Here is a 20577-nt window from a genome sequence, read left to right as displayed (position 1 = left end):
GCAGGTGGAAACCCACCCCAAAGGTTCTTGATTTGAAACTACAGGAGGAATGCCTTGCAATTCCCCATCCAGCCCAGCCCGTCTTCCTGGGGAACAGCAGGACAAAAATGGGATTGTAACAGCCATTCTTCCCTTTCCTGAGAAACCCCCAATCCATGGGAGACCCCCATGCCCCAGAACACCTTTTCCCCAGCCTCAGCTGCTTTCACAGGGGGATATTCCCACCACCTTCATATGGCCACAGGCATCATTCATGGACACCTGCTGCAGGGCATCTTTGAATCACAGCATGGCTTCAGATGAAAGGGATCTTAAAGACCATCCAGTTCCCAATCACCTGCCATGCCAGGGACATCTTTCACCTGACAAAGTTTCTCAAAGCCCCATCTGACCTGGCCTTGGTCTCCAGGGATGTCCCAGGTTCCTCCTCCTGATGTTCTGCTGTGGTGCAGCTCTCTCAGGCACAGCCCTGAGCAGGAAGCCCCTCTCCAGTGCAGATTGACTCATCTGGCACAGCTCAGGCTCAGGCAGGAGGTCTGAGGACACTGTGCTCTCCAGCTGTGTCCCCATGGTCCTGCAGCTCTCCTCAGTGCCCACACAGAGCCCCTGGCTGGGCTGTGCTGGGTGCCAGCCCCCCAGACCCTCTCCACACTCTGGGGGCACCATAAGCCTCTAAAAAACCAATCTGGGCTGTTGCTTTGTGGTCAGAGCACAGAAGAAGGCCAGCCAAGCAGGCTGGCTGCTTTTATTTGGGCTCAGGGCCTGGATGGGGCAGTCCCCGACCTGTTCCTTGGGAGGCATTCTCATTTGGGGGGATTCCCATTTGGGGGCCACCAGTTTGCAATCAACAGATCACTGCTCTCCCACAGCACCAGGTCACCCAGCCCAGCAGGCAGGGAGAGAGCACCCAGAGCCAAACACCTTTTACAAATCACTCTGCATAGTTCACATTCTCGGCCGGTTTATGAGCATTTTAGCTCCTCATATTGATCAGGGCTGGAGCCGAAGTAATTACATTAATCAGAAATCATTTTCCATGATTTTGAGTCATCTTTGAGCTGGTGCCCAGCTGCTCTGCTCTCCCTCCTGCTCCCTGGTACATTCTTTCCAGGCGACATCGCTGCTTCCACAGCCGTGCTGAGACCCTGAGGTTTGTTTGTCTCAGATGGATCCCACACACACCCTGAAGGTTTCAGTCGTGTCTTTGTTGATTTGGCTGGGGAAGAAGACAAGAGGAGGTGGTTTATGTGAAGTTCATGCTTGGGAAATGTCTCCAGATGTCTCTGGCATCAGGAGGGGTGTAGGGAAGGGCTGGGGGCCTGGGATTCCTTGGCACATGGAGGCATCACTTGCTTCAGCTTTTCCAGTCTTGCTCAGAAGATGGAGAGCAAGCCCAGCCATTGCTTTGTTCCCCAAGGTGGAATTTGGAAGTGGGACTCACCTGCAAACCCTTTGGCATGAGCAGGTCCCCCTGCCATCTGGCTTGGGTGCTGACAGTCATTTGGGGTTTCCAGGTGCTGACAGTCATTTGGGGTTTCCATGTGCTGGGTGTGAAGGGTGAGCTGGCAGCTCATCATTCCCCCCAGCCCAGCTTCCCAATGTGCCCAAGGGCTGTGCTGAAAGCTCCTGCAGGAGCCAGGCTCCTCCAGTCATCAGGGACACTGAGGGATGCCCTCTTCCCTGCCTTTGGGAAGGTCCCAGCCACAGCCAGGGGTTGCAGAGCATCCCCTTGAGATGTGCCAGCTGAAGAGGGCTGTCTTTGGCCCAGGTCTCTGTCCCTTCCCCAGCACAGCCCTGGCCCAGCACCCTGAGCTGCTCCTGCTGCTGGCCAGCCAAGAGCAGCCCTGGGAATGTGAAGGGCTGTGACATTTGGGGACACACACAGCCTGTGTCACCCAAAGCTCCTCCAGCACCACACACCTCAGGCACAACACCACTGCCCCATGTGTGCAGCACTTGCACCCTCAAAGCCTTCCCAGAGGCACAGAAAGCAGGGAAGGAACACAGCCATCCCCAAACCTTTTCTAAAGCAGGGCTGGGAGGGAGCACAGCCATCCCAAACCGTCCTAGAGCAGGGCTGGGAGGGAGCACAGTCATCCCCATCCTAAAGCAGGGCTGGGAGGGAGCACAGCTATCCCAAACCATCCTAGAGCAGGGCTGGCACAATTTCAAGGTGAGTTTGGAGACACCCACCAGCATCACTGCCTGCACATCAGTGGGTGCCTCCATTTGCAGCCCCTTTGGGACATGGCAGCTGTGTGAGAACATGAAGGACCCTGGAGTAAGACAGGAACTGAAGGAAAACAATGTCTATTTTAGCCCTAAACCACGAGAAAAAATAGAGATGGCCAAAAAGGATGAGCAATTTGATCAGGAAACATGAGCGAGCCATCCAGCTCCATGGAAAATACAAAGGGTCTGTCAGTAACCACACAAGGTCAGATCTGGGGATTATATCTTGTCCGAAAGATAAAACTTCTAGTGATATTTTTAAACAACATTTATGTTTGATGATGTTTGATACTCAATAAAAAAAATTAACTCCCAGAGGATCACAATATTGAATATGTGATGATTTCTGACACTGTTTTCCAGATAACAATGGAAAACCTCATCTGGCTGAAGTTTCCAAGCTTTGTTTTACAAAAGTCTTATTCTTTGAGTTATCTGAATGTTTAACTTAGTGGGACAATTATGAATTGCTCTTGTCTGGACTGCAGGAAAAAAAATCTCCCACAAGTTTTGCCCAAGGTTTGATCTTTCTCTGTTGTCCCTTCACAACAGCTGATGCAAGGCTGTGCTGTGCTAATGAGAAGACCCTCAGCCTGAAGGATGAGCTCTCACTATAATTTTGGCTAAGCCAAGCCTTTTCCTGGTTGTGACAGTCCATTTGCTCCTCATGTAATCCCTCAGCTCCTTCCTCTTGGCACTGTCAGACTCTGAGAGCAGAACCAGCCCCAAGCCCCATTTATCAGCGCTTCTTTTTACCTAAAAACCTCTGGGGAATGGTGAAGGATGCAGTGCTGCCAGCACCAGGCAGGGTTCCTGTGTCTCCTTTGGCAGGGGCCATGCCCTGCTGGCCTTGCCACCGTGGCTGGGAGCTGGGAGGGCTCAGCTGGTCCCAGATGCAGCCAAGGCTCCTGGTGCCGCTGCCTGACCATCAGAACCTGGACAGCAGCCCTGAATTCTTTTCTCACAAGTCACTTGGCCAGGCCCCAGCTGGTAAATACTTTCAGTCCCTGCATCCCAGCCCAGGGTGGGAGCAGTGACCTCAAGGTAAAAGAGTGCCTGGCCCATCCCTGGTCCCTCAGGGTGGCCAGTCCTCTCAGCCTGGCTCTGCTCAACAGCTCAGGTGTGAGAACCAGAGGGAATAAAAATGCCCAGACAGGGGTGGAAATAACCATCAGCACCTCTCTCTGCTCTTGCTGTTTGAAACTGGAGCCAGATTCATTCTTGGTAGGAAACAATTCTCCCATCTTGCCAAAAAGCAGAGATATTTCAAAATTTCCCAAAGCCATGGTGTTTTCCAGAAGTCTCATGAAAAACATGAGCAGCAGCCACGCCAAAGTGTCCAACAGCCAAAGGAGACCTGAGGCATCTCCATTTCAGCTCAGGGCTCTTGGTTTTTCCAAGCTGGATGTCTGTCCACCCTCCATGGGCAGCCCTGCTCCTCTGCAGAGGGAATTTGGGTGCCCAGGAGCAAAGGGAATGTTCTCCTCACCAAGCCATGGGGCTGGGCAGGAGCAAAGGGAATGTTCTCCTCACCAAGCCATGGGGCTGGGCTCACTCACATGTTCACATCCAGGACCCAGAACAGCCTCACAGAGAGACAGCCTGCCAGAGATGGACATCCAGACCCTGCTCTGACCTCCCCAGCTCTAGGGAGGGTGCTTAATACATGATGTAGAGTGAAGAAGAGGAGTCTCCAGCAAAGGAAAGGCATGAAGGGAGAATATGCTCAATATCCACCCCAGATGGATGCAATTTCAGCTGAGCAGGGTGTGCAAATGAAGCTTTTCTGTGTTATTCACGATGGCACGTTAGGAGAGCAAACACATGAAGAACTCAGCTCTCTAAAATGTAAATTCACTGGGGCAGTTCCTTCATTTCTATAGAAACAGCAAAGCTTGCCAGTGGCTAACTCAAAGGAGATGTATTCAGATCCCTGTATCAACTATTTTCTTGCACAAGTGACCACAAAAAAAAGAAAAAAAATTATAACCTCCCAAAAAAACCTGACAATAATACCATGGAAACTGTGGAGTGAGACATATGGACTTAATTACTAGCTCTGAAATCACACGTATGGTACAGAACACTCACAGGTTATGTGCTCCAGAGGGGAAGGGCTATAACAGCATTTATAAAATGAACTGCTAATGTGCTGTTCTGCTGCAGCTTTGCACATCAGAACAGTTGCAGGGGCTGGATTGCTGTGCCAGGCTCTGCCTGCAGTGACCTGGGTGGGGATGTGGGACCCAGAGCTGGGAGAAGGGAAGCCAAAGCCCAAGTCACCCATGGAGAATCCTCTCTGGGAAGGCAGATCATGGGAGAATTTGTGGGTACAACTCCAGCCAGCTCCACTGGGCACCTCCAAAACCCAGCCAGGTCCCAGAGAGGATTGCCACTGCCATCAGAAGTGTGGGCAGCTTGCCAGGCGTGGGATGCTGGGTTTGGCCCCATCTGACTGCTTGACTTGGGGGTGTTGGCTTGGCTCAGGCTTGACTGGGTCTCTCTGTCACTGCCTGAGCTCTCACAGCTTCCTGGTGATGTCAAACCTGTGGGGGGAAGCAAGGTCCCCTCTTGTTCAGAGCTGAGCAAAGAGTAGAGAGAGGAGCTGACCCTGTAGCCAGGACACATCAGGGGACAGGGGTCCCATGTCCAGCTGGCTCCCCTGGGCAGCCCTGAGCCTCAGCCTCCCCCAGGGGTGCCCTGCTGCCCCCTGAGACCTCACACAGGGGTCTGTCAGCTGCTCCAAGGGTGCCTCATTGTGGAAATGAGAGGTTTTTATTTCTGTTACCAGCACTGATTTCTACCTGGGAAATGAACTCATGGCCACTAATCAAGAATCCCTAATAAACCCAAGGCTGGAATAATTAAAGGTGGCAGGGCCGGATCAGTACTTTGGCTTTCCCAAGACACTCCCAGGATGTTTGGCTGAGCTGTGGGAGGGCACCAGCTGTGGGGCAGAAAGTGGAACATGAGAGGTGCCTGCAGCCCCAGGTATCAAACCCTTGGGCTGTGAGCACCTGTCAGTGGGTCTGAACCACCCCCTGCCAGTGAGTTCAGAGCAATGTGCCCTCCTCATTCCTCCCCTGCCACAGGCAGGGCTCCAGAGCAGCTCCCTGACCTCCAGGCATGGCCTGGGTGATGCACAGAGCTGGGGCTCCACCATGCAGAGCAGGGGCTCTGGCCCTTGCATAGTGACAGCAGCCTTTGGAAAGTGTCCTGGTGCTCCCACAAGCTGCCATGACCTCGTTGACAGCCTGGCTGCAGCTAATGAAGCACAGCCACAGCAGAGATTTGGGGTGGTGAGAGCTCACCCTGCCCTGCTCCTGCCGGGCTGTGCCCACCCTGCTCCATGCCCTGCCCTCCAGGCTCTAGAAAATATGGAGCTGAGGCCAGGATTGCTGCTCAGGTGACTGAGAACCTGATTCACAAAAGCAAAACAGAGGGAGAAAAGGCCAGAGGGAGAGATGGAGCATCACCCTTGGCTGTGTGGTGTTGGTGTTCTACTTGTAGCAGCCAGCAGCTCCTGTGTGTTGGCCATCACAGACCTGATATCCAGCAGCAGTTCTCATCACTCTGAGCACAGCCACCAGGATCATCCCCTGGCCAGCACAGGAGCAGCAGTCCTGGCCCCAGAACTCATCCTGCAGGAGCCAGGGAGAGCTGCAGGACATCCTGCATCCTTTGAGCTCTGGGCTCACAAGTTGTCCTCTCATATCTTGTGATAAGGTTTGGGAATGGGAATATGGGGAAGTGGCTCTGTCTAGTGTAGGTCTTGAGGTGCTAAGGTTTGTCTTTCCTAAGAGCCAGCCTCACATCCTCAGTCACAGGGGACAAGAGAAAAGCTTGCACGGGGCAGAATGAGAAAGCATTGGGAGGCAATGGTTGGACACCTGCTTTTCCTCCCCAAACTTGGATTTCTAATTCTCACAATTGATTAATATTATCATAATACTTCAGGGGCTGAATTTGCATTTAAAAGGTTTGAAATCAGCAGGGTCTGACTGCAGCATTCTCTGCATCAAGACAATGTAACACAGTGTGCATCCAACCATCCCACCCCACCCCACAGCCTCCCCAGGTGGCCACAGTCCCTCTCAGGGTGGGGATGATGTGGCAGCACCACCACATCAAATCCATTTCCAGCTCCTTTGGGCGACCCCTCTTCCACAGCCTGCCATGCATTAAATACAGGGGTGGACGTCCTGTTGTTGCCTGGTCACAGCACTGTCCCACAGCAGCAGCAGGGACAGCCCTGCCAACCCCTTCAAATCCCAGGGGGAAGGTGCCAGCTCTGCCTGGCCCGACTTTGATCAGCAGGACAGGGCATGAAGCTTCCCTGCCAGGCTAGGGGAAAGGAGCTGGATCACCCCAGCAGCCTGGTTCCCCAACCTGCTCTCCAGGGACAGCACAGCATCCCTTCCCTTCACTTCTCGTCCCTGTGGACAGCATATTCTCACCTTGAGAAGACTGGAAATGGCAGCTGGAATGTGGGCTGGAAATAAAAAATAAAAAAAAATAAAAAAAAAAAAAAAAGAAAGGAAAAAAAGAAAATCTTGAGGCCTGTCCAAACCTACTCATGTTTATATTGGAGCCTGTGAGTGACATCAGAGCAGGGAGAGTATAAACACCAGCAGGACCTACTCTGGGCTTTAAAAACCTGCGAACACTGCCTCCAAACTGCCTGGGGGGTGATGTGCTGAAGTGGCACGGGGAGAGCAGCATGAGCCTCCAGCTGGAGAAGCAGCTCCTGTTCCTCTCCCTGCTCTGCATCCTCTCCAAGGTAAGGCACTCGGGGCACCGGGGCAGCTTCAGCCGAGGAGCCCCCGGAGAGGGCTGCAGGAGGGATGGGGTGTCACCACCCCTGAGCCCGGCAGCCGGGCTGTGCTGATGCAGGGGGCAGAGCTGTGCTCGGAGAGGAGTTTGGGATGAAGCAGCGGGGTCGGAGCGTTCCTGGGCCCGAGGCTCGCCGTGAATGCCCGGAGCGCACAGGAATGCCGGCAATGCGCTGCGCGCCCCTGCCGCTCTCCGCGCTCGGTCCCCGGCAGGCAGCGAGCAGCAGCGGGGCGGCAGCGGCTCCTCCAGGCTCCTCCGGGCTCCTCCGGGCTCCTGCAGGCTCCTCCATCCCCGCCCAGGCTCCCGAGGCAGGGGCCAAGCCACGAGCACCAGCCCTGGCATTACTCAGCTCTCCCCACTTCTCGGAATGCTCACGCCAAGCCAGTGCCTCCAATGGGATTGGGGTTGTTGTAGAGGTTTTATTAATTTTATTTTTTTTTTTCTCTTGGACTCCGTGTGAAAGTATTTGCCTGTGCAGAGAACAGGAATGTTGAAAAATGTCGGGCATCTCAGCTCCAATTTCTAATTGCTGCCTGAATCCCCAGGCAGGGATGTTGTGGCCATGTCATGCCTATTTGACTCTTTTCCCAGAGTTCAGATCTCTGACAGAAGCCACATTGTCATCTAAAGACAAGTAAATTACAAGGAGCAGGGAGAAATGGATTTATGGCTTGGCTAATCTTTCTAAAACATTGATTTGTAATAACAACCTCCTGAAAGATGAAAAATGCCCTTGGCAAGCTGTAACAGAGCAGTGATTCCTGCCCCAGGTGCTCACAAGTGCCTGGAGAATCACCAAGGGCCATCGTGCTGCCAGCCCAAACCTGGCCACCACAGCCAGTCCCTCAGTCCCTGCCACATTAATAATGCTGCTCACTGGCAGAACTAGGACAAGACCCAGATTACCCCATCCCAATCCATATTTTAACTCCAGTTATTGGCACTGACACTCCTACAGGCCCAGGAAAAGCATCTGAACTGCTGCAAATGGGGAACAGATAGAGCAGCAGGAGCCACCCTGTCTGTCTGACTCATCATGTCAGACCCGGTGCCCCTGGGAGAAACTGAAAGAAAAAGAAAAGTGGTATCTAAAACCTACATGGTCTGGCTGAGCCCATTGATCTCCTGGCAGACTCAGCAGTCACAGCAGTACCTAGACCAGGGCAGGGATGAATGTTTTGGCTGCAGGTTTGCTGTGCTGGCCCTGCATCCAGCAGTATGTGCATGGTGCTGAGCAGCAGGGCTGCCAGGGGGCTCTCAGCACTGTCAGGCCAGCACTGGTGAAGAATTCACTCCCAAACTGCAGATTCACTAGCAGAGGATTCACTAGCAGAGGATTCACTCCCAAACTGCAGAGCCAGCTCTTGTGGCTTCAGGCTCTATGTGCAATAGCTCTGTCACATGTGACATGATGGGAGCCCAAGAGCTGCCTAAAAGAGCTGGTGGGGCCAGGGTGGTTGTGCAAGCAGGATGAGCCAAGGGTATAAAATCCACCTGCCCAGGTGAACTCCTGTGGGCACCTCCCTGGCAGACAATTGGCTGAGCAGGCAGAGGACTGCAGTGCACAGCCCTGCCAAAGGGATTACTCAGTCCAGGCACAAGGGAAAACAGCTCCCAGTCCTTGAAACGTGCCTATCTCTGGGCTCCTTGCCCAGTGGGCCAGGCTAGGTGAGGATACTGCAGCCAGGGACAAGCAGAGGATGCAGCTGGCCCAGTGAGGATTGCAGTGAGCTCTGCCTGGCTTCAGATCCCCACTGCTGGTGCAATGTCCTGGTTTTGGCATGAATGAGAGCTCTTGAGACTGTAAGGAATGAGGTGCTGTGCACTCCCCACGTGAATTCAGGTGCAAAGCCACCTCTCCTGGGCTGGCCACAGCCTGCTGCCTTGGGGGCAGGCATGGGGGTGGGATGCTTTACCTCCCTCCCTTCCTCTCTCCCACAGGGCTGTTTGGGGCTGCTGACCTCACTAAATAACCACCACTGCCTGGGTTGTTCACCTTGTAACTCCATTCTCCTGTGTGTTCAGAGCAGTGGCACACTAAAGACCCCATCTTTCAGAGTGCTGAGCCTCTGAGCATCCTTGATTCTCCATGGTTTTCCATAGGTGCCCTTCAAAGGGGACAGTAGCTTTGTAGCTTTCCAGGATGCTTTGAGATATTCCCATAGATTTGGGGCCTCCCTTCACCAAAAATATGTCCCCATGGCTAAGACAAACTTACCTGGCTGTCCCAGTGACAAAAGTTACCTGGCTGTCCCAGTGACAAAGCAGCTGCTAGCCAAAACCACCCGTATGGATTTTGCCCCCACAGGTTTGTGCCCAGCTGTGCCGGCGGCCCTGCTACTGTCCCTGGGTGCCACCGCGCTGTCCCCGCGGCTCCCCGCTGGTCCTGGATGGCTGTGGCTGCTGCAAGGTCTGTGCCCGGCGCCTGGGAGAGCCCTGCGACTTCCTGCACGTCTGTGACCAGAGCCAGGGCCTCGTCTGTGACTACAGCTCAGCACCTGCGGGGACAGCAGGCACCTGCAACTGTGAGCACAGGGTGTCCCCTTTCCCCGGGGGTACCCCCAGAATCCAGCCCAGCACAGACCCCCGCTCCAGCCATGGCCTCACATGGCTACAGACATCCCTCAGCACCACCAGGGGAGGGGGTGAGGCTGGGAGAGCAGCTTTCCTGAGGATGGTGCATGCAGCTTGGCCGTGGGGCTGTGCCCCATCTCCTGCCAGCTCTTGTGCTGCTTTCTGGCTGAGAATTCAGGGTGGTTTCAGTGACAATGGACAGTGGGTTCCAGGGATGCCAAGGCTGGAGCCTGGGGGTCCTGCAGAGGAATCTCAGAGAAACTTTTCCCAGCCTGGAAATTCTGTAGGCAGGGTCAGAGCCAAAGGGCAGGGGGGTTCTCACAGCTTGTGAGCTGAAGCTTTGAAAAAACAGAGAGATGAAAAGCCAGGGAAGGGGAGGGGACTGAGTGATGAACATGCTGCTGCACACCCATGTCTGCCCTGCACACCACTTGATCAATTCTTTGATCCCCCCACCTCAATCCCTTTGTCCAGCCCCACAGTTACCCCCAGCACTGCCCCTGCCATCCCCATCTCTCTGTCCCTCTGTCCCTCTGTCCCTCACGGGCTCCCCTGCTGACTCTTGCAGTTGAGGACGATGAGGAGGGCTGCGAGGTGAATGGCCGGCTCTACCGAGACGGGGAGGTTTTCCAGCCCAGCTGCAAGATCCAGTGCCACTGCCTGGACGGGGGCTTCACCTGCATCCCGCTGTGCCAGGAGGACGTGCGGCTGCCAAGCCCCGACTGCCCCTTCCCCCGGCGCGTGGAGATCCCAGGGAAATGCTGCCCCGAGTGGGTCTGCGAAGGTGCCTGGGAGCAGCCCCTGCCCCGCGATGCCAGGGCAGGTGAGATGCAGGGCAGCACCAAGGAGGGGATGTGTGACGGTGTTCACAGGGGTTTTTGGTTGAGGGAAGAGATGAGGGTCTGACTCCATGTTTCAGAAGGCTTGGTTTATTATTTTATGATATATATTACATTAAAACTATACTAAAAGAATACAAGAAAAGATTTCATCAGAAGGCTAGCTAAGAATAGAATAGCAAAGAATGATAACATTCTGTCTCGGACTCTCTGCCCGAGCCAGCTGGACTGTGATTGGCCATTAATTACAAACAACCAACATGGACCAATCACAGATGCACCTGTTGCATTCCACAGCAGCAGATAACCATTGTTTACATTTTGTTCCTGAGGCCTCTCAGCTTCTCAGGAGGAAAAATCCTAAGGAAATGATTTCTCATAAAAGATGTCTGCGACAGGGATGCCCACGCGAATCTCTGGGGATGGCTCCTTCACCCCAGGCTGTGAAATGCCAGCAGGGGACACCTCCCAGGTCTCTTTACCTGCAGCACCACAGCGTGCACATCACCTGCCTCCAACCCCCTTTCTCCCGTGTCGTGTCTTGCAGCCCCCGGGGCGGTGTCCCCGCTGCTGCGGTACCCCTGCCCGCCGTGGGGCACGGAGTGGAGCCCCTGCTCGGCCACCTGCGGGCTGGGCTTTGCCAGCCGCGTGTCCAACCAGAACCGCCTGTGCCGCCTGGAGACCCAGCGGCGCCTCTGCTCGGCCGGGCCCTGCCCGGCCCTGCCCGCAGCGCTGCCCGCGGTGAGTGGGGCTGGGGGGCTGCTCCTCCGGGGGGCACACGGGTGATGACAAAGGGAAGGCCAGCAATTCTTACCTGTGGGCCCCCATCAGCCCTCCTCAGCCACGAGCTGAGCGTGTCTCAGGACACATAAGCCATCTCCTGAGACAGCCCATGGAGGTGCTGACCAGAATGTTGGGGTCTCTGGATGTTTGAATCCAGGAGCTCTGTGGATGTCACGCGGGTGAGCTCTGCCCCTACGGCCAGAGATGGATTTGCAGCTCCTGCCTGGCTCCCTGGGCACACACGGGAGGTGCTTCTGCCACCCTTCATTAGCCTGGCACAACCCCAGTGTGGACACAGTGCTACTCTGCCTTTCTGGTGTGCAGGTGGCACTTTCTGCCCAATTCTTTCCCCCTGCACTGCCATGCTACATGCAGGGTACTCACCACCAGCCCTCCCCATGTCCCCACTGATCTCCATTCTGCCTTTCCAGAGGGCAAGAGGAGGTCGTTTGTAGCTGTGCCCACCCTGGATTCACCCTGAAGGCAACGCCTCATCCTGCAAAGAGTCAGGCGCAAACCCATGGCACTGTGATTATGGTGAAGATGGAGGGTGTTTCCACTGGGAAAACAGAGAAGAAATGATGGACTTTGGCTGCAAAGGAGGCTGGAAACAGAGAACAAGATCCCTGTGTCACCCATCACCTGCCTCCTCTGCACACCCCGCTGCCCCAGGCAGGGGTACTGGGCAGCATTCCGAGTTCCTTAGGCTGAATGAAATGGGAAATGGGGAAATCCTGTTCCAAGCATAAACCACCCAAGAAACCAGGAATTGGTCTTTTCCTGGAGCAGTGAGGCTTCTGAAGAGGTGGGCTGCTTCTCTGCCACATCACACAGCTCTGCTTTGCAGGGACTTCGGGAGAGACCATCTCCAGCACCTGGAAGCCAAAATCCCTGCAGGGAACCCTCACGCCCTGGCCCCCCAGGGAGGGAGCAGGTCATCGAGCTCCCTGTGACTCCACAAGTCACTGCCACACCAGGCTGAGCTGCTCAGCCACGCAGGAGCTCAGCCAGCCCACGGTACCCACCCTGCCTTCTCGGGCACGGGCAGGGTCCCGCTGATGGCAGCTCTAACTCACCTTCCCCTCATCCCTCCAGAATAAACACGAGCCTTCCCGCTCTGCCTGGCCTCCTCCTCTGGTGGTTTGGCAGGGCTTCGGCAAGCCAGGAGCTCAGACAGCAGCAGACAGACCCGCCTGCCATCCAAGCACATTCCCCGCGAGCCGGGGCCAAGGGAGAAGCAGGGAAAAGGGAAAACAAATCGCAAAGATGAGTCGGGGCCGTCTCCCGACGGGCTGGAGCTGCTCCAGCCATGCAGGAGTCGGCGCAGGAGAGCTGCTCGGCTGCTCTGGCTGTACTTTGTCCCAGGGAAAAGTGCTTCTGGGTGATGGAAAGTGAAACCCAAATGCCCTCTAACGCCTCGCACAGATGTGCGGAGGGAACGCGCAGCTGGAAGGAGCCGCGGTTTGGGTGAGGCGTCCAGGTGAGAGATGGACTTCTTAGATGGGTATTTCTGGAACTAAAAATAAAGATGTGCTCGTCCAGGAGTGGAGCTTGCGTGTGCAGGGCGAGCCCAGCCCTGCTGCTCAGGGCCAGCTCAGTGGGCGCAGGAAAGTCCTGGCACAGGGTGGGGCAGCTTGGAGGCACCTCAGTTCAGGCTGCTTAGAGTAAGAGAAGGAAAAAGAAAACAATGTGAATCAAAGCACTGAACACAATATTACAATTTATTACATCCTGGGTTAAATCCTTCACTCTAACCCAGCCATAAGCTCTGCTGATGGCACAGCACTGGCCATAGCAGTGCCCAGGTCTCCAGTGCTGGGATGTGCAGGAGGGCAGGGCAGGGCATGGCACTGCTGCTGTGTCTGCAGCCACAGGAACAGCCTCTTAGCTCCCAAAAATCAACGCCCAAACTCCCCTGTAGCTCATCCCTCCTACTGCCAGGCCCACACTTCCTCCATTCCTCTGGGCTGGGATTTCCCCAGCGTGGTGCAGCACCATCCCCAGCTCACTGTGCTCCTGAGCAGGGCAGGTCTGGGGCTGAAGGGACCAGAGCCTGAATGGCAGGGGGAGCTCCTCTCTCCAGCCCAAGGAAAAGCCTCCCCTGCAGCAGCAGAAATGCAGCAGGCCCAAGGCAGCTCATTCATTCCCTCAGGCTCTGCAAGAACTGAAAAGAAAATGAAAGTAAAGGATGTGGCTCAGCCACCTCATGGGGGTAAAAAAAAAAAAAAAAAAAGAGAAAGAAAAAAAGAAACCTCACTGCTCTTGCAGTAATATATTGCCTACAAAGAGAATTATTTACTGCAATCATCTGGTGCTCAGCCTGAATACAAATCATTAATTCTGTTTGATGTGGGGCACATGGTGAACCTCCACAAGGCAGCAAATTGCAGAACAAACAGCTTGGGTTGGCTTTTTCAGTTCTCTGGTGGCAATGCCAAACAAGTGGTGACCCAAAGCTCATGTAGACTTCAAACCTACCACAATCCTCGACTGACATGGAAAAACACATTGTGGGTACTGAAAATCCTGGTCCTAAGCCAGTTCTTGTTCAAGCATGTTGGGACTCGGCCACCAAGGCTGGGTGAGCTGCCGGGGCTGTCACACACTCCCAGATCCTGCCTAGCCACCTCTGGATGATGGTAAAAATCAGAAGGTCACTTTTTAGGCAGCAACCTGCAATTCTCATCTCAAACACAAATGACTCAACACACCTCTGCTATAATTATCTTTTTTTTTTTTTCCCTGCAGAATGTCTCTCTGATTCACTAAGCATCTAAATAATGAATTAATGATTCCAAATAAATCAGAGTTATTTTTCCCTATGAATACAGGGAAATCGGCTCTTGCAGTTTGATTGCTAGTCTCTCAATATTTCTCTCTAAAGCCCTGCTACCCTGGAAACGTGGTTATTTGAGGCTCTGACGCAGGGTCCTGGCTTTGCCTGCTCATGTGGGGCAACAGAGGAATATTCCACCCCATCCACAAGTGATGTGTAAGGATAAAAATCCCCAAACTGAAAGAAAATTCACTCCTATCCTCAAGGCACATCTGCACACAGCCTGGGATGCGCCAACCACACTCGTGAGCCAGTGATGAGCAGCAGAGCACAGCTCATTTCTGTGCAAGCACACGCAGCAGCTGAAGGAAAACTGTCCCGCTGGATGAGTAAACAACATGCATCAGAATTGCTGTTCCAAGCCATTCTCATTATTGATGATTTTAAATGCAGAGAATTGGGTGAGAGAGGGCTGGATGAGCCCCTTGTTATAGGTGAAACATTTTCAGAAACTGAGCACAGGAATGCGGTGCTCAACTGAAAAAAAAGAATCAAGTAGATCAAATGTTTTTTTTTATTTTTCCTGGAAACACATGATTCAGGTTTTGTGTTTGCAGGAGCTGTCTTGGCCCTGTGTTCTCATCCTGACATCAGCACTGCTGCTGCTTGCCAGAGCCAGGAGCCAGAGGGGAGCATCCTCATGCAGGATGTTTGGGCAGAGCTGGCAGTAGCACCTGGACTGTGAGTGACACCATGGGTCAAATGAACACCTAAAACACACAGGAGGCAGGCACAAGGGAAAAGCTCTGTGATTGTGCCTCCAAAGGGTCCAGGGAACAGGAGATGTGGAGGGCATGGGGCTCTCCCCATGGACAGAGATCCCCATGCCCTGCCCTGCTCCTCTCTTCCCACAGCAGGAGGCACCAACTCCAAGCTTTCATTCTTGGGACAGGGAAATTGCTCTCATTGCTGAGAGCAGCTCATAACCCTTCCCATGATCACAGAAGCCCTCCCAGCCAGCTGCTGTCTCTGCCTCAGTTTCCCTAAAGGTTGATGCTCTGGGGAAGTTCCTGTTCTTCTCGTCTTGCTGCCCTTCCACAGCTCCATAAAGTTGCTCTGCAAGTGCCACCCCGAGCCCAGGCTGCAGGAGCAGCTGAAGCACACAAAGACAAAGAGGGCAGGAGCAGGGCAGGAGCAGGGCAGGACGGGGTCACTTCCCTGAGGGGTGCAGCCCCAAGGACCCCCCTGATGCTGTCACTCCAGCGGCACACACCCACCAGAGCATCTGCAAACCGCAGCAAAGCCGTATGTTCACCACAAGGAAACAGTTCCACACTTCACCTTCTCGGCGGCACACCCATAACGGTGAGATTTTACTGCACCGGCAGGAAATAACACACGTTTCCCACCGCTTATCTGCTCCGGCAAGCGCTTTCTGAAGTCAACAAACACACTGGTACCCTCAACACTCAGCTAACCCCCATCCCTTCTGCCTCTTGGGCCTGCCCACCGTGTCCCCGAGCGTGGTCCAGAGGAGATGCTCGGCCGCTCCCGGGGAGGGATGGACGCGGGTCGGGATGGCTGGGCTGGACTCAGCCTCCCTCCTCCTCCTCCTCCTCCTCCCCACTGGCCGGTGAGATACCAGCCTCCTCCCGCCCCTGCCCGGATTCAATTCCCGGAAAGCAAGCGGACGCGGTCTCTCCAGAGCCTAGCCCTTCACCTCAAGCCGTTTCCCCAAGGTCGAAATGGCTTTTCAGGGTAAACCTCTCATTGCTTCCCCGTCAGCTTCCGCGCCTGCAGATCCGAGTGACTTCTGGCCCCGTTTATGCTGCAGCAGCGGCTCAGCAATGCGATAGGGGCTGCCCTTCCTCGGGGTCTGCTTTGGGGTCGCTGCTTTTAGTCCTTGGTCCAGTTTCGCATTATCTGGGTGTCTCCTGTGACGGGAAAGGAAGGGCACAGCCCGTCTCACGTCCTCCCTGCACAGGTCTGGACGGCTCGAAGGAGGAACGGGGAAAGAGTTCTTGTGCTTGGGGAGGAGATGGAAGTAGGCAGCAGGAGCAGCTGTAGGGAGGGGGCAGCTCCTGAGCAGGGCTCACTCTGCCTGTGCTGGGGCAGCCAGCCCGGTGCATCTCTGTCTGTGCTGGGGCAGCCAGCCCGGTGCATCTCTGCCTGCTGGCACTGCCCGCGGCACCGGCGATGGCAGCAGGAGCCCCATGGAACACTTCCAGTGCCCTCCCGCTATTTGTGAGCCTCACAGCCAGGAGACAGGCTGTCAGGAATGGCAGGCTCATGGGGTGCAAGCTTCCATCCCCCGGTGTGGATAACTGGGAGGTTTCTCCTGACCGCGAGTGGGACAGAACAGGAACAGGCTGAAAGCTTTGGCTCTCCTCCTCAGGCATCCCTGTGCCTCCTCCCTTCCTCCTGCTCCCTGCAGGCACCCCGAACCAAGCCGGGGGTGACCCCGGCTCGGAGCGGGCTGGGGGAGGCGCCGGGGGAGTGGCGGAAGCCGCTCGGCCGAGGCTGCTCTCGGCACATCCTCCCCGTGTCCCGGGGAAAGTCCAGCGCCCTGAAGCCCCGGGCCGGGCTCAGCCGGAGCGGAGAGGCGAGGGGAGCCGCAGCCTGTGCCGGAGGACACGGAGCTGCCGCGGCACCGGTGCCCCCGAGCTCTGCCACCCTCTGCCACCCAGGCACGGCTGGCGCAGCCCCCGATGGCCGCGGACGCTCTCTCCACGTGGCCCGGCAATGGCACTCGGGCTCTTTGCCCCGTGGATTCCGCCTTCGCCCAGCGCTTCCTGCCCGCCGTGTACCTGACCGTGATCCCCCTGGGGCTGCTGGGCAACGGGCTGGGGCTGTGGCACCTGTGCACGGGGCCCCGGGAGGGTGCCCGCCAGCCCCTGAGCCTGCTGGTGGGCAACCTGGGGCTGGCCGACCTGCTCTATGTCAGCACCCTGCCCTTCCTCGTCAGCTACTACCGCCAAGGCAGAGTGTGGATCTTCGGGCAGCCCTGGTGCCGCATCACCCGCAGCCTCTTCCACGTCAACCTGTACGCCAGCATCGGCTTCCTCAGCTGCATCAGCATCCACCGCTACCTGGGCATCGTGCACCCGCTGAAGGTGCGAGGCAGGTGCCGGGGTGCCGCCTCCTCCGTGTGGCTCAGCGTGGCGGTGTGGCTCTGGGTCATCGCACAGATAGCTCCCGACCTCGCCTTCAGCAAGGCGGACGGCAACAGGACGGTGTGCCACGACACGACAGGACAGGAGCACCTGCACGTTTACTTGCCCTACACCTTTGCTGTCACCGTGACGGGCTTTGTCATCCCGTTCCTCATCATCATCGGCTGCTACTGCCACGTGGTGTTCGTGCTCTGCAGGAATGACAGCGTGGACGCCAGCCTCAGGAGGAGAAGCATCGGGCTGGTGATTCTCGTCATGGTTCTCTTTTCCATCTGCTTCCTCCCCTACCACATCTTCAGAAACCTCAACTTGTTTTTTCGCTGGCGGCCACCAGGGTCCTGCACACAGGCTTCAAAGGATGTCTATGTTTCCTACCAGGTGACTCGGGGCCTGGCCAGCCTCAACAGTGCCCTCAACCCCCTGCTCTATGTGATCACCAGCAAAGACTGGAGGTCACGAATGAGAAGCATCAGCCAAAGTGCCAGACAGTGTCTGAGGCCACCCTTCCGGAGCAAAACCTCTGGCCAGGCAGCTGAGGAGAAAAGGAACGACATTCTTTGTAAGGGGGAGGCTTCTAACAAGCTCTGAGGTACCTGACACCCCCCTGCTTCTGCCACATCAGCTTGTGCTTGGCGCCTCCCTGGGGGCAGCCCCCACCTGCTTTGCAGAGATGGTGACAGCAGCATCATGGGCTCTGTGCACACAAGGGATAGGCAGGACTGCCAGCATCTGAGAGAAAACTGGGACCAGATTTCAGAAGCAAAACTACTCAACCCGACTATTTTGGCTATGGAAAGAGATGATCACATTTGCTCCAGTCCACAGCATTTCCCTCCAGCCTCTGCTGCAGCAGGCTGAGCTGGTTAACATTCCCTTGCTTTCCAGCTCCTGTGTGACTGAGGGATGGAGGGAGTGACACCTTGTCCCTCCACTGCATCCTCCCTCCTCTACTGTACATGGGTTTGAGACAGCATTCCCTCTTGCACCTAAGGAGAGGTCCTGCATTGCAGAACAGCTGAGAGGGCAAATTTTTGCAGTGGAGGAAGAGCTTTGGAAATGGAAATATTCATTTAAAAATCGGGTTTTAAGTACATTACCAAGCTGTGCCAGTTCCTGGGTGATTGAGCTGTTTCAGGATCTGTGGGATCCTCTACTGCCCACCTCCTTCGCAGAAGAAAAAGACATTTTTGGCATCACTTCCTCTCTTTTGGAAGAGCACATAGCAGAACTAACAAATGGGCATTTTAAAGTTTTTGGAGGCTATTGGTCGGGGTTTTATTTTGGAAGGTGAATGACTGCAGTAGCCTGAACTACTGCTTTCAGCAGGAAAATGCCAAGAGAGTTTGCAAATCTTCAGGTGGGTGCTTGCATCTTGCATCCAGCCTTGAGAGGGCATTAGATATGACTTGTAAAAATTAGATGTGCAAATAAAAAGAGAAGCAGCCCTGGCATGAAGGCTTGTGAAGGCAGGATGTGATGGTGAGATTTATCATCACCAGGGGTGACAGATCTCTTCTGTTAAGGTTAACAGAGGCTCCCAAGCAGTATTTTCATTTTTATCTTGGTGTTACCCACTATGACCAGCTCAAACACTTCAATTCAATAATGTGATTTGCAGCAGCAGCAGCAGCTTTTGGAGGCCAGCTGAAGGAAGTGGACTGTGAGTTAAAATGAGCCCTTTCTGGGAAAGCACTGGCCCAGGGACGGATGTTGTGCTCTTTTCCTGACATTTATCTCTGTCAGCTGCTCCTACACAGACCCACCTTAGCTGGGCACAGGAGGGAGCACAGCTGGCTTTCAGTGCAGTTAATATGTCTGCAGTGCAAATAAACACCTCATGCTTTCACTTGTGAGTTGTCTGCCTTCTTTTAAAGCTTTATGGGAGCCTGGGAGCCAGCTGGCCTGCAGGCTGGAGCAGGGGCCTGCCTGCTCAGGGAGTGGTGATGATCTTCCCAGTGCTCTGCAGACAGAAAACTGCTGGGAGGCTGCAGGCAGCCAGTGGGGAGTGATCTGTGACAGGCACACACTGAGGAGTCAGCTCAGCACCACTCAGGGTGCTGAAATGTCTAGCTCCCACCTCATCCAGAGGAAAACCAAAAATAAAGCATAAATGCACCAATGAGATCTTCTCTCTCTCTGTAGGAGGAAGATTGAGACATTAGGATCAGACCTGGTCCCTGCTCCTTGCACACATGCTTCAGATCTGGGCTTCTCCAGAGCTCTGAACTCTTCTCCTTTCCTCAAAAAACACCCACGCCTCTGAAAGCTGTCCAGCTCTTCCATCTTCACACATGGATCCTGTCTAAGATGCTACAGCTCCCCTCTCAAAACCTCCCAGGGCTCTTTATCCCTGGAACCAGAGGGTGGGATTGTGCCTGGAGCAACCAGGGCAGCACCCAGCCTGTCCCAGGTGCCACCTGTGGCATGGGAAGAACTTTTGGGACTGGGTAAACAGGCAGGGAAGGCAGAGAGCAATCATAATTGTTCTTCCCCTTTTCCCAACACTCTGCCAGACATTGGCAGGGCCACCCACAAGCATTTGCTGCTGGCAGGAAGGGGCCAGTGTCACTGGAGAAGCTGTGCCATGGTTACCTCCTGAATCATCACCCCTTTTGGGCTCCTGCCTTATGACCAGCGGAACATTCCCCTTTCCCTCCCTTGGCTATCTGTTGCCAGACTCTGAAGATGTCTAAAAGCAAGTGAGAGGAATCCCACCTGTGGTATCTCTTCTTCCCACAGCCTCTCTGCTGCAGCAGCATGGAGCAATGGTCTTGTCTGCAAAATCAAGCTGAAAGCAGATTTTTAACTCCTTTATCAAGATTAGACCCAACCAATAAATCAAACATGGTGGGAATTCTCCTCCTGACACTAATGGGATCAGGATCAAGCCTGGAAATTTGGCAGCATTTCTTGCTTCATTAAATAAACCGCTCTTGGTTGAGGATATGTTGCAAACGCAGTCAAGGTTTGTTATGTTACTGAAAACTTTTGAGCTGACAGCCCAGGGAAGCCAGTCAGGCAGAAATATCAGGCACACATACAGATGCACAGATGTACAACCACTTTTTTCCTCCAAAATGCAGAACTGGTTTGTTTTTTTGGCATGCAAAACACTCTACAAGAAGGAAATATTGCTATCAGCAACATCTAAATGCATAGAACTCAACTCTGATTAATTCTTTATTTCATTTTGCACAGATTAGATAAAATCAGGCTCTGACTCAGTTCAGGGGTGTTGATATGGCCAGTGGAGCCCTGATTGCTGAACAAGTGTGGGTTGGCTGCCCTGTGCTGAGGATGTGGGCTCGTGCCTTTGTGTCAGAGACTTCACAGCCCGGGAGAGGGGAGCTGCTGCACACAGGGCTGG

General features: G+C 54.6%; 2 protein-coding genes across 2 annotated transcripts; both read left to right on the top strand.

The window, feature by feature from the left end:
- The first annotated feature begins 6952 nt into the window (after positions 1-6952).
- CCN5 (cellular communication network factor 5) lies at positions 6953-11759 on the top strand. Its single transcript, XM_058814938.1, has 5 exons — positions 6953-7012; positions 9374-9590; positions 10208-10462; positions 11026-11219; positions 11693-11759. The coding sequence occupies exons 1-5, from the start codon at positions 6953-6955 to the stop codon at positions 11714-11716; spliced, it is 750 nt and encodes a 249-aa protein (XP_058670921.1). The 3' UTR covers positions 11717-11759.
- Positions 11760-16745: 4986 nt separating this feature from the next.
- LOC131564451 (P2Y purinoceptor 1-like) lies at positions 16746-18920 on the top strand. Its single transcript, XM_058814899.1, has one exon. The coding sequence runs from the start codon at positions 16746-16748 to the stop codon at positions 17796-17798; it is 1053 nt and encodes a 350-aa protein (XP_058670882.1). The 3' UTR covers positions 17799-18920.
- Positions 18921-20577: the final 1657 nt, after the last annotated feature.

The sequence above is a fragment of the Ammospiza caudacuta genome, chromosome 15 (assembly GCF_027887145.1).
Source record: "Ammospiza caudacuta isolate bAmmCau1 chromosome 15, bAmmCau1.pri, whole genome shotgun sequence".
Classification (NCBI taxonomy): Eukaryota; Metazoa; Chordata; class Aves; order Passeriformes; family Passerellidae; genus Ammospiza; species Ammospiza caudacuta.
This window is presented reverse-complemented; position numbering and strand designations above follow the sequence as displayed.

Bases quoted from the DNA above. Each gene is read 5' to 3' on its own strand.
- CCN5 (XM_058814938.1), top strand. From the start codon at position 6,953: ATGAGCCTCCAGCTGGAGAAGCAGCTCCTGTTCCTCTCCCTGCTCTGC. The intron at 9,591-10,207 runs GTGAGCACAGGG...TGACTCTTGCAG, and splicing joins GACAGCAGGCACCTGCAACT to TTGAGGACGATGAGGAGGGC. The intron at 11,220-11,692 runs GTGAGTGGGGCT...CTGCCTTTCCAG, and splicing joins TGCCCGCAGCGCTGCCCGCG to AGGGCAAGAGGAGGTCGTTT.
- LOC131564451 (XM_058814899.1), top strand. From the start codon at position 16,746: ATGGCCGCGGACGCTCTCTCCACGTGGCCCGGCAATGGCACTCGGGCT.